The sequence below is a fragment of the Chelonia mydas genome, chromosome 22 (assembly GCF_015237465.2).
Source record: "Chelonia mydas isolate rCheMyd1 chromosome 22, rCheMyd1.pri.v2, whole genome shotgun sequence".
In the NCBI taxonomy this organism is placed as follows: Eukaryota; Metazoa; Chordata; order Testudines; family Cheloniidae; genus Chelonia; species Chelonia mydas.
The window spans coordinates 13,427,362-13,443,470 of NC_051262.2; the positions used below are offsets into that span (position 1 = coordinate 13,427,362).

The following is a 16,109-nucleotide window of genomic DNA, read 5'->3' on the forward strand; positions in this document are numbered from 1 at the left end:
AAGGGACAGAAGTCGGGCCCCTCAAATACTGACAGAGCTAAAATCATTTCTCTCTTTTTGACATCCTAGCCATTGCTTTTACTTTGTGATTTAAAGTATTTTATGTCTAAAACGAGAAACACCCCAGATTGACTAGGTAGGAGCAGTAAAAGGGAAAAAAAAGAGCTGACTCACTTCTTTTCTCTGTTTTCAGTATATTCCCCAAAGCAGCTCTGAACAAGTCGGGTAAATTCTGTAAAATACTCCCCCATAAAACTGCCTGGGCAGTCCTGCCAGTGGGTTACTCTTTCCTCAAACCTCTTATCTTTGCAGACTGGGTCACCTATTAGTTCGAATGAGCTCATTTTCATGAGGGAGCCCATAGGCAGCTGTGAACTTACCATGTTAGCTAAAGGAAGTCTTAACACTGGCAAATTTAATTCAAATATAAACCTCTAAATTTGGTTGCCTGGCATGGCAGGAACCTCCTGTTTGCTCTATGCAAACTGGAAATTGTATACTGTACCACCTTACAGGGTCAAAAGCAGTGGAATAGTTAAAAATCTCTCTTGGGGGGTTGTTTTGTTTTGTTTTCAAATAGGGTTTAGAAGTTTGGAGAAAGACCTCAGTAGAAAATATTGGTGTCAGTGCTCACAGCGACGGGCGTCTGAGCTTTTCCATATAGAGAAAGCTGCCGGTTACAGGTTATGCAGAAACCTGCTCACGCAGTTCTAGTAGCAGCATTTGTATGATGCTCTGGAGGTAATCTGAAACGGAGGGCGGAGGCGTGAAATATTATTCAGGGCTTGCTTGACCTCCGCTGAACTTCAAGTGCCAGGTGATATATTTTTAACATTGTGTTCCAGCTGCGCTGAAGGAGTAGGAGTTAGGTGTTCGGAGGTGCCACTCATTTCATTTGCAAAGAGGGTTCAAGCAGGTGGCCCAGTTCAGCATCTCGGAGAAGTGAATGGAGAACTCTGTCAGACCAATGGTCCAGCTAGCCCAGTAGCCAGTCTTCTGACAGTGGCCAGTGCCAAATGCTTCAGAGGGAATGAACAGAACAGGGATGTCGAGTGATCCATCTCATCATCCAGTCCCAGCTTCTGGCAGTTGGAGTTTTAGGGATACCTGGAGCATGGGTCAAATAATTCTCATTTGGGCCATATTTTATGGAAACTCAAGACTAAGAAAGTGCAGCTTCCTAAACTCCTAGAAATGACAGTAGAAATGACTCTGAGCAAGGTATATTTACTGCTAATAGGAATTTGAATTGAGATGCCAAGGAGGCGAGATCCTCCTGGAGCAAAGTGTTGCATAGTGATTCAGAGCACAATATTAATAGAATGGCTAAATCTCTCAGCTGGATGATAAAACTGGTATTCAGTGTTTTGCTTTCTACGTTAAGCGAAAACTCATGGCCAGCATAACAAACAAACAAACAATGTTTAGTGAAAAATAAAATAACTGTTGCAAAACGTTCGCATTCTAGAATGCATTTGCATCAATATTTTACCTGTTCTTTGAAAAACTAAAACATGTTTTTAAAAAGAAGCATTGGCCCTGCATGTGAGCACCCAGTTCGTGAGTCAGATTCTCCGCCCCCACTTAAGTCATCCCATGCTCTGTGACTGGAGCTGCAGGGGAGCTCCTGGCTGCAATGCACAGAGCTCTGCCCCCCATTTGTTCTCCTCTGCTCACTTTTCTGCAGGAGGGGAGCACGCAGGCCTGCGTTAATTGGATAGTTACATGGTTAACAGACTGCTACCTTGGTTGATTTTTAACTGAATTCATACACACATAGGCCCCAATCCTGTAGTCAGATCCCTGTGGGATGATCCCTGCACTCGTATGGAACCCCAGTGGGACTCTGCACAGGTGTAAGAATTCATCCGTGTGGATCCAGTTACAGTATCAGGACTATCATGTCATAAATCCTGTGGCTTTTCACAGCCTAATGTTCGTTGATTAATCTGCCACAGCTCTTACCCCTCCCTCCACCACCACCACCACCCCTTTACTTCCATTTACTGATATTGGTGCCTTTTAATTCTGCCTCAGGTGAAGCAATAAAACTGTGGGAAAATGACCAGGCTCACATTGCAAGCACTATAGATGGCTGATCTGTTAATGACTTCTATAGAAGGAGTGTGTGATTAAAATATGCAACTGAAACTCTGCTACAAATCCATAAATATTCCCCCCTATTCTTTGTGCAGGACAACACCACCTCATGCATGTGCAATGACTCACCTTCAGAGATCATCAGTGGGGTTTGAACTCCAGACCCTTAGTCCCAAAGCACAGATCTGTTGGGATAATTGGTCCTACAAATTTGCCTGAATTGTGAGCTCAGCTGTGAGAAGCGAATGAAAGTTCATAAAGTGTCACAATAACCATTAATAATAAAAGTTGATGGGAAAAGTTACAAAAGGGAGACAGACTGAATTAGTGCAAACAGAAAGGCCTCCTGATATAATTCAAGGACGGTTTTAAGATCATGCTTGGTAAACGAGACAACATCAGACCAAAAAATCAATGAACCATAATTGGTGTGCCAGAAATTAGGTCTATTGATGGACAAAATAATGACAGGACAGACTATTCTGCCCATCACTCCCCTTTGGAGTCCTTAAAGAAAGACTTCAGGGAGAAAAAATTAGTAACCGGTGTGAGCTTCAACATTATGGCTGTCACCCCCCACCGTCTTCTGGGACCATGGCCCTACATCATCCTGATCCTGAGGATGCCCATTATCATCATCAAACTGCCCAGACTGGGCCACAGATGGCCCAGATGACGCTGCTACCTCCACCAGCTCCAGCTAAATCCTGAACCTTGTTTAAAACTATTTAATGTTGGACAGTAATTGGGGCATGTTAACAACTTTGACTTTTTAGGCTCCTTTATTCATTTAAATTGATACAACAGACCTCGATTCCTTGAGCTAAATGAGCAATTCCATTCGCTGGTAGCAGCAGTTGGTTGTTATCCACTAGCAGACCAGCCACTAGAGGGGGACATGACATACACTTTGCCAGTGTGGTACACATATAGAGCCTGGCTTTCCTTTGTACTGCCCACATAGAGTAATTTACACCTGTGCAGAGTAGGTGTGAAATGCTACAAATCAGAACAAAACAATTTACACCCCCTTTCCACTGGTATATATGACTGCGATGGTGCAGGGCTATGGAGTATCAGGCACAAGTTTTAACACAGAGGATCCTGGACATTGAATCATTTGGGGCTGACTCTCACATGAAGGCCACTTTACACCACGCTGACTGTGTAAAGGAACTTTAATGTAAATGAGCGTCAAGCTCTGTTATCTTGATTTTCCTGCCATTATCAGCATTTGTCTGAGCGCTCTGAAATCTCTTCCTAGCCTCCATCTACTAATACCTTCTCTCTCCAGATCTTGCAATCTTGTGCCTAATTGCTTCTTATTCGTAGCTTCACTGAGATTCCAAAACTACATTGAAATGATGCAAAACCCACTTCCAAGCTACACATTTACGCTCTGGCTTGCAGAAGAAAACACTTTCAATGTCTCTTTATTTTTTAGGGCAGTGCCAGCACCCCTCCATCTCCATTTGTCCAAATGTCAGGTGAGTATTTTCACTAAATCATACATGACTTTAGTGTCGGCAATCCAGTGCCATTTCTATCTCATTCTTCCTGTGGAGGGCCTTGAAAATACTACCACGAAGATCTGTAGTGGTGCCACCCACCACTCAGAGAGGAGAATCACTGAAGCATTAACTCAGAAGTATCCTAATGACATTCAGTCCCTTCCCTGAAGTTCCAAGAGAAGGGAGACAAGGTGAACCGACTCCAAGAGGGGAAGGACAGTCTTGAAGTTAAGGCACTGAGTTGGAACTCGGAGAACGAGGCTCAGTTTCTGTCTGTATCCAACTCCTTATATGACCTTAGACAAATCACTTAAATTGCTCTGTGCCTCAGTTTCCCTTCTGTAAAGTGGGGAGAAGACTACTTCCTTTGTCCATCTTTTCTAGTTACACTGCAAGCTCTTTGGGGCAGCAGCTGTCTCTCACTCTCAGTGGCATTGACCATTGGTGGAAGACAGGATACTGGGCTAGATGGACCATTGGTCTGACCCAGAATGGCCGTTCTTACGTTTGTATGATGCCTAGCACAATGGGGCTCTGATCTCAGCTGGGATCTCTAGGTGCTATTGTAATATGAAGAACAATGCTGGGATGTACTCTGCACATGTTATTACACAAGCAGAGATGAAAGCATATTTGCCTAAGGGAGATACTTCCCTAGTGCTAATGGCCCAGGAGGAGCCAGCAGTGCTGCTGAGAGATGCCTCTTGAGAGTGGACATGGGGTTGCCGCTAATGTACAGCCTCACACAGCTCCACATTGTAGTAGAAATCGCGGTTTCCCATTGGGATACATGGGGAAAGTGAAAAAGCTGGTATGGTTCATTTCAGGAGGGCGTGGTAGACGGATGGATGGGAGCTGGGGGGCAGATGGTTAACCCCCCATCTCCCACACACAAGGTATGAGAGGGGAACAGAAAGGGAGGAAAAGTAGCGGAAGGGCAGAGGCCAAAACAGCTGGTCCCCAGCCCATGGGCAGAGCAGTTCAGTGCAGAGCATCCCAACAAAGGCCCCAATTCAGCAAAACGTGGTTTACTTTGCTGAACAGACATTGACCTAAACACATACGTTTGTGCTTTGCTGAATCAGACAATGCTAGGTTTGCTGAGGTTTAATTGGTACCTGAATTGGGCTTACCTGAGTCTATGGGAGATGGGTTTCTAGATTTTCAATAAAGAGAGTTTGTCAAGTTCTGGTACAACACACCCCAAGACTGAGAGAAAGGGGAAGGCCATGCTGTGATTTGGGTTGATAATTTTGTAATTTCACAGAGTTTAAGGCCAGAAGGGACCATTAGATAATCTAGTCTGACCTCCTGTATATTGCTGGCCGTTAAATTTCACTCAGTTACCACCATATTGAATCCCATAATTCGGGATAAACTAAAGCATTTCAGTCCTAGGAGACTAAACTGGTGTGTGCCACAAGCAGAGAACAGGAGAAACTGAGGTGTGACCAATGCCTGAGCCCCCTGCAATGGAAGGGAAATGATTAGGTGAGATCTTCCGAGAAGATCCTAGCTTGTGATCCGTGCCCCATGCTGCAGAGGAAGGCAAAAAAAAAAAAAAAAAACCCACCAAGGGCCCTGTAATGACCATGGGAGTAAAAACCTGCCGTGTGGGGACACTTGTTTAACAACAGGATTCTCTCCTGCCCTGGGAAGTGGGCAGATGTTTGTTACAGATGGAGGGGAGAGTTCTGTGGGTTTCAGCTCTGTTGATTTGCCCAATGAATTTTGACTCAGTGGATGGTGACTTTGACATGACCTTTCATTGGTATGACTTCCATCTTTCTCGCCAGCAGGCTCCACGGCCATGTCTGGTTACTATGGAGTTCGGAGACCATTCATGTCGGATTTGGATTTCCACAACACTAAGCCGCTTTCAAATGATGTTTATGCTTCATCCCTGGGGGCAAAGTCCTTTCCATGTGACTCCTCTGCCGTTCAAGGGTACCCGCCGCTACTGGACCCCTACTTCACCGAGGACTATCGTGCTGCTGCTGTAACACCCAGCTCTAGCTCCCTTTTCAGCACCTCCTCGCTGCCCCCGCTCCTGCCGCCCTTCCCCAGTGATTCAGCACATTTCTTAATAGTGAGTCTGGGTACTGATCTGAATGTGGTATCCAGGGTTAAATGGTGGCTTGGATTGTGCAGAGGGTGTACCACATCTGGAGGCCTGGCACTAGAGCAGATGGAGCCTTGGTCTGATCCATTATGACCGTTCCTATGCTGCTGTGTTCCTGTCTCCTGCTGCCTAGCAAAGCTTCCCTGGCTGTCCCATTGGGACCTGTCAGTTCTGCTTGTGGGAGGAGAGTTGACTGGAAGTGTCACAAGGTTCTCCTGCCCCTAGCACCCCAAGGAGCAAGAACCAAGCTCAGTCCCACACCCACAGCTCCGGCATGGCATGTATCTGTATGCTCCACCCTCCCTCTTCAGACCCCCACTGGAATGATAACTAAGGCCCTGATCCAGCTGAGCACTTATGGATATGCTTAATTCCAATTGACTTCATTGGGACTACTCGTGGGCTTACAGTTAAAGTGCTTTGCTGGATCAGGGCCTAAGACAATCATGTCTGATCTGGAACCGGGTGCAATGTAGTTTACTCGTGCCATAAATTCTGGCTCTGTTTTCCTTAATCACTTTTTACACACTCTGCTAATGTCGCAGGGCAACACAGAGCTCACTGTGTGGGGCCTAGGTTAGAAAGCAGGAATAGCTTAGCTTGGTAACTCGGAAGCTAGAAGACCCAGTAGATTACATATTTGTCTTTTCGCTCTGGATAATGGCATTATTCTCAAAGATCTCCCTCACCCTCTTTCCAACAGAGAGACTCCTGGGAGCAGGCCATGCCTGACAGCCTCAACCAATCAGATGCTGTGTGCTCAGATTCCCTACAAACCTTGCCCACAACTACCAACTGCCTCACCTCTCACGAGACTGGAAGCACTTCCCAGTATAGAAGCTCGAGCTGGAGTTCTGCCATCCCAGGAGCCCAGTCCTACCCTTTGCATGCTTTTGAAGATGTCCACTACGTACCCAGTTACCCTGCCACCTCATCCTATTCCTTTTCACCATTTACGGCTGTAACGAATGACCTACCTCCCAAGACTCTCCCCCTCTCATCAGAGGAACCCTTAGATACAACCTCCCTTCATGACAACTCCTCTTGGGCAAAAGAAGATGGGAGTCCAGTCTGGGGGACATATGAATGCCGAAGAACTTACTGAGGAAAGCTCACAGTTGGTGACAAATTAGAATTAACCTTCACTCAGACAGCTGAATTGATTGTAGGATATTTCCCTATAATTAATCATTGAAAATTGAGGACAGTGATAACATCCTTTAGGCAAAAATGCTATGAAGGAAATATTCATTTCTAAAATCAGCACATTACTTAATGCTCTGTTTAACAATGTAATTGTTAGGGTTACTGTGTAGCTTGTAGACAACGGTCTCAATCCAATGCCCAGAGAAAGTCAACGTAAAAAGTCCAATGACTTCAGTGGTCTTTGGATCAGTCCCAGTTCGGAAAGCAACCTTAAGAAACAGGACCTCATCTTTTTAGCTGATAAACCATGTCTATTTAAACAACAGAAGATTTGTAGAAAGTGATTCTACAAAAAGATAATTATGGAGGGGTAGGATGGAAGCCTTTTCAAATAATTTAAGTTCTGTATAGTGATATCTTACTATATACTACATACATGTAAATTCCAAATGCCAATGTTATGTAAATATGGCATTGTCCTAGGGTGATAGTTATGGAAGGGATAGTAAATACATGGTGAACTTGGACAGACAGCATACCAGGCTATGACAAATAAACTTCTGTAACCTGAAATCCGCCACAATGGATTGCTTCAAGGAAAATTAAGATTGCTGTGTACGAGTGCTTATCTGTTACAGTGGTTTTCATACCCAAATAATTACTATTTGTTATTATTCATTTATTGTGTGTAATGCTCCAAACAGCTCCAAGCCCCCCTTGTGCTATGCAAATACATAGTGACAGTCCCTGCCCAAAGAGCTTGTAATCTAAAACCCAGATCCTGCAAAGACTTAACTTTAAACATGTAAATGGTCCCACTGACTTCAAAGACACTGCTCCGGGGTGCAGAGGTTTGCCTGTATGGATTCATTTGCAGGTTGAAGGCCAATGTTTCTCCCAAAGCCATTCTAAATCAGAGCTGTATGAGTATTTCTAGAAGCACAGAGGAAGAGGTGTGTGTATATAAATTATACGATCATATTTTGAAGGCCCATAATTTTACATCCCTAACTTTGTTTTTTCCCCTAATGGCAAGGTCCATTAAACTCAAAATATCCCTTTATTATTATTTGCATTGTGGTACTACCTAGCAGTCCCAGCCAATATCAGGGCCCCGCTACGCTAGGTGCTGTATGAACACAGTGAGAGATAATCCCTGTCCCAGAGATCTGAAAATCTAGATAAGGGATACAAAAAGGTGGGAAGAAAAACTAAGTACAGTGGGGAAAGCCTGTTGATTTCACTGAGAGTTAGGCATCTAAATATGGTTGAGCATCTGGGCCAAAATGACATCTCTAAGATCCCACCGCAGGATACTGGCAGAACCAGGAATAGAGCCCAGGTCTCCGTATCACAGGCCAATGTCCTGTCCACTGGATCATACTACTCTTTTGCCAAGACGACACTTAATTACTATTTTTTTTTCTCATGTGATGAAATTCAGCAGCCTAGATCTCACAAGCAGCCCTACAACAGCCAGCCAGGAAGGAGTGGGAGCAATATGCAATGGATAAAAAACAATTGTAAGGAAACAAATGGTAGTTTCATGCTTCCAAAGAGATTATAGAAACAGAAGTGAGAAAATACATTTTTAAACTGATTACAAAGTACCTCAGCTGTGTCCCTTTAAAAAGCATATCAGAACTTTAACCAATGTGTGTTCATGTCTTCACACCCCCCAAAGCCAGCTGTTCGCTCCCTTGCAAAGAGCCCTGTGAGTTGAAAAAAAGATGTGTGTCGCCAGGAGCTCTGTGTGGCCACTAGAGGTAGCTGTACACACACACGGAACCAGGCCTGTCCCTTTTGTCTGCACAAAGCACAAACCAGAACCTACATCAATTATTAGGTTTCTAGTTAACTTCTTGTGTTAGTAGCAATTTTGTTTCCAGAGCAGGTGATGCCGTCTCCTTTGATGGGGAATGCTCCCTTAGCGTGGCAACAGGAAAGAAGCAATTTTTTAGTTTAGAAGACATCGGACATGATTATCATGGGTAAATCCTCAGGTCTATCTGAATTATGCTCAGCACAAGGCCTGAGGAGTGTGGGGGAGACAAGGTGTTTAAAGCTATATTTGCACCCTCTCCCCTCACCGATTAGATCCTGGGGGCAGCCAGGGGCATCAAGGCTGCTCTAATCTCCACCAGCTAGTAACAGCAATCCAGGGGTTGTTACGCAGTCAGTGGGATCCTAGGAGACAAAGGTACTCCCGCCACACCTTCTCCTGTCCCAACTATGCACTTAACCCGGAGGGGATGGGACCATGAGGAGGTTGTGTAGAGGTGACGATACCAGCCAGGGATTCCTCTGCAATGGGGGACTGTCCACATGGCAGCAATGCCAAAGGGTCCAAGATGGAACTGAGGATTTGCCCCACACAATCAGTGGTCATTTCAGCGGCTTCTTAGAAATCAGTTATGAGCACAGCAGGGAGCTCCTCCCATTCTGGCTGCTCACACATTTCAATCAGGCAGTGAGAAATCGGGGCCTTTAAAGGTGTGTAAAGCATTCTCAAGGATTTCTCCAAACCTCCTAAGGGAAGAAGGGCTCTTCCCTGACTGACCCAGGAACACAGACCTCTTTGCTTTTTACAATTTGCTGCACAACCACGAATGGCTAGTTTAAACAACCAAAGCCTCTGGTACTGTGTTTGCAGTGCTGGGTCTGACCAAAGGTCTGTCTAGCCCAGGATCCTGTCTTCTGACAGTGACCAATGCCAGGTGCCCCAAAGGGAACGCACAGAACAGATAATGATCAAGTGATCCATCCTCTGTCGCCCATTCCCAGCTTCTGGCAAACAGAGGCTAAGGACACCATCCCTGCCCATCCTGGCTAATAGCCATTGGGAACAAAAATAAACCCTAAGGGAGCCCAGCCCCAAGAATGCGGATATTACTCCAATTACTGGGAGCTGCTGAGCGCTGCCCTCCTTCAAAATCTGGCCCCAGTTACACATGCAGAGCATGTTAGAAAGTGTCCCCAGTAATTAGGTATTTTGAAATGCTCGGTAGCTCTTGTCAGTTCTCTACTCAAGCTACACATGACCATCCAGAATGCAAACTGGTGATTGATCACCTTCATACCCAGCAATGCCCCTAATGCATGAGAGTTTATTAGGTACCCCTTTGCCCGCCTAAGATAAGAACGTGTCAATTGGATCATCTTTCTTGGTACCACGCATTATTTTTAAGATTGGCTAGTTGTCATGGCAAAAAAAAAAAAAAAGGAAAAGTCACAAATTTAGAAGGGGGGAAAGGAATCTATGTGAAGGAATCTACACTTTCCTTTGCAAGGATTATTTAAATCCATCTAATAATAAAACTCCAAGTTTTAAAAAAATCTCAGGTTAGGGCCAAGTCTTTCTTCTATGAAAGCCCCCCCACCCAAAGCTGAGATGATGTTCATAGCCCTTCTCCAGACGGGTTCCATTTCTGACCTGTCTTTGAGCGTAGGCTTGTTTTTGTGCCCTCTGTCGCACCAGTGACTCTAGTATCCCTCTTGTGGGAGTATCAGTTACACAAGCATCTGAGGGCAGGTTTGGGGCCTGTGTGCGGCTGCAGTACTGAAGGCCGCCCCTAGCACCAGGGCTTACCCTGCCACTGACTCACTGGTCCTTAGAAAGCCCTGCTCCCTTGGCAAAACCCACTTTTGTGACCCCTGCCCCACTTTGCAGTGCATCACCTGCCCAGCTGGCACCCAGCTGTCTGGGTGCTGGGCTGCCTATGGGCCAGCGCCACCCCCCTGCAGAAGGGGCGCGGACAGTCACTGTCTTCCCGCCCCAGAGGGGGCACGTGGAACGGCCGGTTCTGGGTTCGGCCTGAAGGCGGCGCTCTTCGTCCCAGGGCCAGAAGCTCGCCGGGGGCTGGCCAAGTTTTATTTTGCAAGTGGCCTTGGGCCGGGCCGGGCCCGCCCCTCCCCTGCAGCCTAGGCGGCACATGGCCCCGGCTTCACACCTCTGGGCTCCAGCCGGGCGAGGTTTCCCTCTCGCGCCTCTGACTCCTCTGCCCTTGAGGTTAAAAAAAACCAACCCCCCAGGCCCACGGAGCTGGAACCCTGCAGCCGGGGGGGCCGCCCTGGCCCCCGGCTCCAGTGGCTCAAATTCCCTCCTGGAACTTCCTGATTCTCCAGCCCTGTTCAGACCTGTCTGGAGACAAACCCCCGAGGCGTCGCTGGCGTGTAAACTCCCCGTCCTGCGCCGCCGGCTCCGCTCGCCTCTGGTTACTTTGGGCGGTGGCCACTTTTCTCCCGGCCGGCTCCTCTGCTCAAGGGGGTCGGGAAGGGAGCACTGCGCCTGACCCCCCTCCCCGGGAAAACGGCCTGCGGCGCAGCAGGTTCACACGAGCCCAGGGCAGGAAGCGGAGCAGGGCGCAGATTCCGCTCACCCCGCTTGTCGCTCACAGGCTTTACAGCCGCTGCGCTCCCGGGGCCTCCCGCTGGTGCGAGCGCGGAGGCGCCCGGGAGAAAGCACCGCACCGCTGAAGCCCCCGGCGACTGGGGCACGTGGGGGTGGTTTTGCCTCCCCGCCCTGCAATTGACGAGCTCCGACTCCAGCCATTTTACAACCGCCCATAAAAACCTCGGTCAATTTCCGGTGCGGGGCGAGCGAGCAAAAGCCGGGACCAGCCGCTGGGCCGGTGGCGACGAGCCCTGGGTTGTAAAAGCCGGGACCAGCAGGGGAGCAGGGGCCCAGCGCTGGCCAGCTGCAGGGGCTGTGCAAACGCTGGTTACAAGGGGCCCCTCCCCGGGCCGGGGGAAGGCGCCAGTGGGTTGGCTCGTGACCACGGAGGGGCTGGTGCGGGAAATATGGGGAGGACAACAGCAGCCTTCGCATCCCGCCAGCACGGAGCTGCCGGGGGGGGGGGCCTGTCACCCCCATCCCAGCCGCACGCATCCCTGCTCCTTCGCTCCCCGCAGCCGGGATGCTGCCGTCGGTTTTCACCCCCCCTCCCCGCCCGGTGGGCAGCACAGACTGACCCGGTCACTTACTGCCCCGGGCCCTGGCTCTGCCAATGCCGGGCAAGCCGCAGTCGAGCCAAACCGGTCGCTCCTCTTGCACCTCGAAGCATGTGCCCGTGTTTCAGATCAACACCCATTGAACGTATCTGTTGCTACATCGCTCTGTTCGCTACCTCTTTTGCTGCAAGGCGAACTGGTCCGTATTTGTATTTGATGTGCGGTTTCAAAGGAATTTAAAAAGGAGGCCAAGGTTGCTTTACATTAGCTGCACCCCTCTTGAATGCGCCTGAAAAATCACCCGGTGATGCTACATTAGCAGCATCTATCTTGAATGCTGCGAAAAGAAAAGGAGGTACAGACCCTCTTTTACACTGCTCAGGCCATTAGGTTTTAAAGGAATAGTGAGTATCTGATCAGCCGCCCTTTCATGGAAATCAGATAATAACAGAGCAGGGACTGTTTAACCGTGGAAGCCATTCTAAATCTGGGCACAAAGGCTCAAATCCTCAAAGAAATCAATAGAAGTTAGGAGCCTAAATACCTTTGAGGATCCGGGCCATACAAACTAACACCCAAAACATTTGGTCTTCCTTGTTAGGATAAAATCCTTTTTTTCTTAAGACTCATAAACCAATTCTTATTTGATCTTGGCAGCTTTTATGAGCAAGTGCCTACATTTTCCTGTTGCAAAAGGTAAATCTATCTACAGACTTATTGGAGCATTTTCCAAGGTAAACCCCCTTGGAACATAAACAGGATTCTCCCATGCCTCTAGCTATCTACAGTGTATATTTCACGCCAAGTAGAAGCCAATGTCACAGCTGGAGGAAGAGAGATTTCCTAACTTTTAAAATCAAGTCCCATGAGTGGAAATCTGTCCCTTTCTGCAGGAGGATTTATACTGGATTTGGAAACATCTATCTAGTATTCCTTTCACAAAATATCCACCTTCAAGTTGTGTCTTAAAGCAGAGAATGTTGTTGTTTTTTTATCCACCAACAGTGAAATTGGTGAGTGTACGTTATGGTGAAAAGCAGATATAAAACAGAATTATTACTATGGGGACATTACATGTTTTATACTTATACTGAAGTTAGGGGCTTTCTCTCCTGATATTCTGCTCCAGTAGTTGGCCCAACAAAAGTAATCAGTTTTTGCATGAAAATTTTTCAGGGCTGGAATAGGGACTTTTCTGAGACCACCTCTGTGCCACTCCCTAACACAAATCAAGTACATTTGTTGCACTTAAGAAAAAAAGAGTAACAATAGCTAAATTAAACTGCTGGTAGATGATTAACAGCCTATCCTGCTTTCTGCTTTAAGCAACTATTCCTGGTGGAGGGTATTAACTGCAGGGCATAGGGAATGTTTACATTCAGTGTAAAAAAAATGGGGATTCTATACTGATTGTCCAACGTTGGCCAAAAACATGTCAAGCTACCCTTGCTGGAGCTAAATTGGCTGTCCATGCAAGGATCCCCACACAGGTCAATTCTGGGGGATCTAATCTGAAAGAGGCCACTTTATGAAATAGGTGTGAAGATCATGAACTGGGGAAAATATGAATAAAATCCAACAAAAGGCACAAAGGGGGGATGAGGGAGGGGAACAGAATGAAATAAAAGCCCACTTTGGTCAGTGACAGCTACTCTGGTGCCCTAGACAGTGTCTCTATTATGCCACGCCCACCAACTGCCATTTTCACCAAAAATCCTCAAATGTACGCTTAAAATGTGAAAAATTGTGCAAAAATCACCCTGCTCCCTTGCAGAAAGTCCTTTGCAGCTAGCAAGTGAAATATGAGAGCACTGGAGCCAAGTGTGTGTATCTGAGATGAAAATACTGACCAGGTTTCGGGGCATCCGCTTTGTTTGTGGAAAGGTGGATAAAATGTTCAAAATGTCCCAAAAGCAAGGAGTGGGGAAGGCCTCCCCACCAAATCTTATTCCCCAAGACCCTCTGCTACATGGGGATGTGCTGGGTTTCACAAAAAGATAGCCCATTTTGTTAAGCCTTTGAATATTCAAATTGAAAGTATCGCGCAATCATTGATTGTCAAATCATTGGTTTCTAGAGGTTTTAAATACTTGGCATTAGGGGAGAAAAACTCAAACTTATATCTGTAGGTATAAAACATTAATATTGTTGGTCTCCACCTGGAATTTTCACAATGGTCTTGGGTATTCTTTTTTTTAAATTTTAAAATTATTGTTTTTTTTGTTCCCTCTCCCCCCAGCATCTAGGAGCCCAGGTGGTTGATTCTTCTGCTGCAACATCAGCTGTTACAAAAGTTGCTTATTCTTTCAGGTCAGCATGTCCGGTAAGTTCAGTTTAAACCTTTTCTTCAAGAATTTGGGAGATGTTTTCATTAGCCTCCATTTTTGGTCATTTTACCTTCAAAATGGGGACGGGGGGGGGGGGGAGAGAAAGAAAAAATTAATATTTGTATAACCCAAGGTGCAACCAAATCAGTTTTTAAGTGGCTAGAAGGGACACTGATCATATGCAGGACACATTATATGTAGAATCATACACACACCCAACGCAAGGTACAGGGGAAAAGCAAAGGTGTTTTGTGCACAGGAATGCAGGGGCTCTAAATAACCACTGTTAAAGTATTTCAGCCTTTTAAAAACATGCTGCTCATCCCTAACCTGCTTTGCAAATTGGGCACTTTTAGCCAGTGCTCCGGGGACCGCTGGCACTCGGGGGCTGCAGATTTCAGGGTTAACGCGCCCAATCGCGGGTGCAATTTAGACTCTGGGAACGTAACTCGGCGCTCCCAGGTGATTAGTTGTGGATTTTAATATTCAGGGACGATCTGACCCGAGTGGGACTCGGCAGGCCCAGGACTCCCCTGAGCCAGCCCCCGGGGGAGATGCGGCACAGGCAGGGAGAGATCTGCCCTTTAGGGCTGCTGAAAAGGGGAAACGTGCCTCCTACACTAGATCCCCAGTTGGGGAGCCCCCCGAAGTGTCCTGGTACCACGGCCGCTGTGACCAGAAGTGGCGCTGCCGGACAGCAAACTCCCCGCGGCCCATGAGGGTGTCAGGTGGGGCTGCTCCCCCCAGCTCCAGCCCCCACCCCAGCGCAACCCCTAACTCCCCTCCCCAGACACCTGCGCCGAGCTCAAGCTGGCTCTGCGCCTGCCCTGGAGAGGCCAGCCGCTGAATTATGCGGGGTGGGTGGGGGGACACCTGGGGAAACAGCCTCAGATCGACGGGGGCTAATCCTGGGGAGATGGGGGACAGCCCGGCCCCGGGGGGGTTCCAGACTGATGAGGGTGGGGGGCAGCCCCTGTGTTCACCTCCGGCAGGTGTAGGGCGGGGCTCCCAGGCCAGGCTGCGGGGGAATTAGGAGAGCCGGGGTCCGTGCAGAACAGGGCGTGGGGCAGCCAGGCTGGGGGGCGCACAGGATACGGAACTGCGGAGGGGCCCCCTCCCGCCCAGGGGGTGGTGGGCGCACGGCATGCGGAGTTTTGGCAGGGGGCGCAAGGCGCATGGTGCCCTGGCGCAAAGGACGCGGAACGGGGCAGCCCTGGGGTGCGCAGTGGGGCTCGGGGTGCGGGGCCTGCCCCCGTCCCCGGTCAGAGCTACTCACAGAGCCGGGCTTTCCCGGCCAAGGTGAGGGGGGAGGATCCCAGACCCCGAGCGGGGACCCGCCGCCTCCGGAAGGAAGGTGCCCGGCTTCTCCGGCTCCGCGCCGCGCCCGGGAGTGGAGCTGGCTAGGGGCCGCAGGCAGCTGCGCACGGGGCGCTGCGCATCCCAGTCCCGGCGCGCCCCCCTGCAGCTCCCCGCTGGGCTCGAGCTCCCACCCCGGGGCGCCCTGCGCGGCCGTTTGCCGCCCCCCATCTCCCGGGGGCGCCCTGCCCAAGGGGCCCCTTGCGCACCTCACCCCGACCGGGAGGAACTTTGGGGTCCTTGGGCGGCCACGGGACCCGGCTAGCTTGCCGGAGGGTGGGAACCCCCCTCCCTTGTCTCCCACACTGTCAGCTGCCTACCGCTGAGCCAGATTTAACCCTAGCTCAGCGCTCAGCTTGGGGAGGCAGGGGAAGGACCAGCCTGGCCTGAGGCTCGGACTGGCTCTCCCCCCCATGGATGCTGAGGTTTGCCAGGAAGGTGAAATGAAGCAGGTGCAGACCGCAGGCAGTGTGGGGTGAAGGGTCAGTCCCAGGCTGCTGACCTGGGGACCTGTCACATCTCCACTTAGCCCAGGCAGGACCCTGCCTCTCTGTTGGCCTGACCCAGAGCCTGCTGAAGTGGGTTTTGGCCCAGGCC

At 48.9% G+C, this 16,109-nt stretch overlaps 1 protein-coding gene across 1 annotated transcript in view; it reads left to right on the plus strand.

Annotated features, from left to right (window-relative positions):
- C22H11orf53 (chromosome 22 C11orf53 homolog) overlaps positions 1 to 11,691 on the plus strand; it is a 28,093-nt gene extending 16,402 nt beyond the window's left edge. Inside the window, exons 4-6 of the mRNA XM_043533857.1 lie at positions 3,545 to 3,587; positions 5,411 to 5,700; positions 6,437 to 11,691. Of these exons, the coding sequence (XP_043389792.1) occupies positions 3,545 to 3,587; positions 5,411 to 5,700; positions 6,437 to 6,838 (735 nt within the window). The 3' untranslated portion in view covers positions 6,839 to 11,691. The remainder of the gene's footprint in view (positions 1 to 3,544; positions 3,588 to 5,410; positions 5,701 to 6,436) is intronic.
- The last annotated feature ends 4,418 nt before the right edge of the window (positions 11,692 to 16,109 follow it).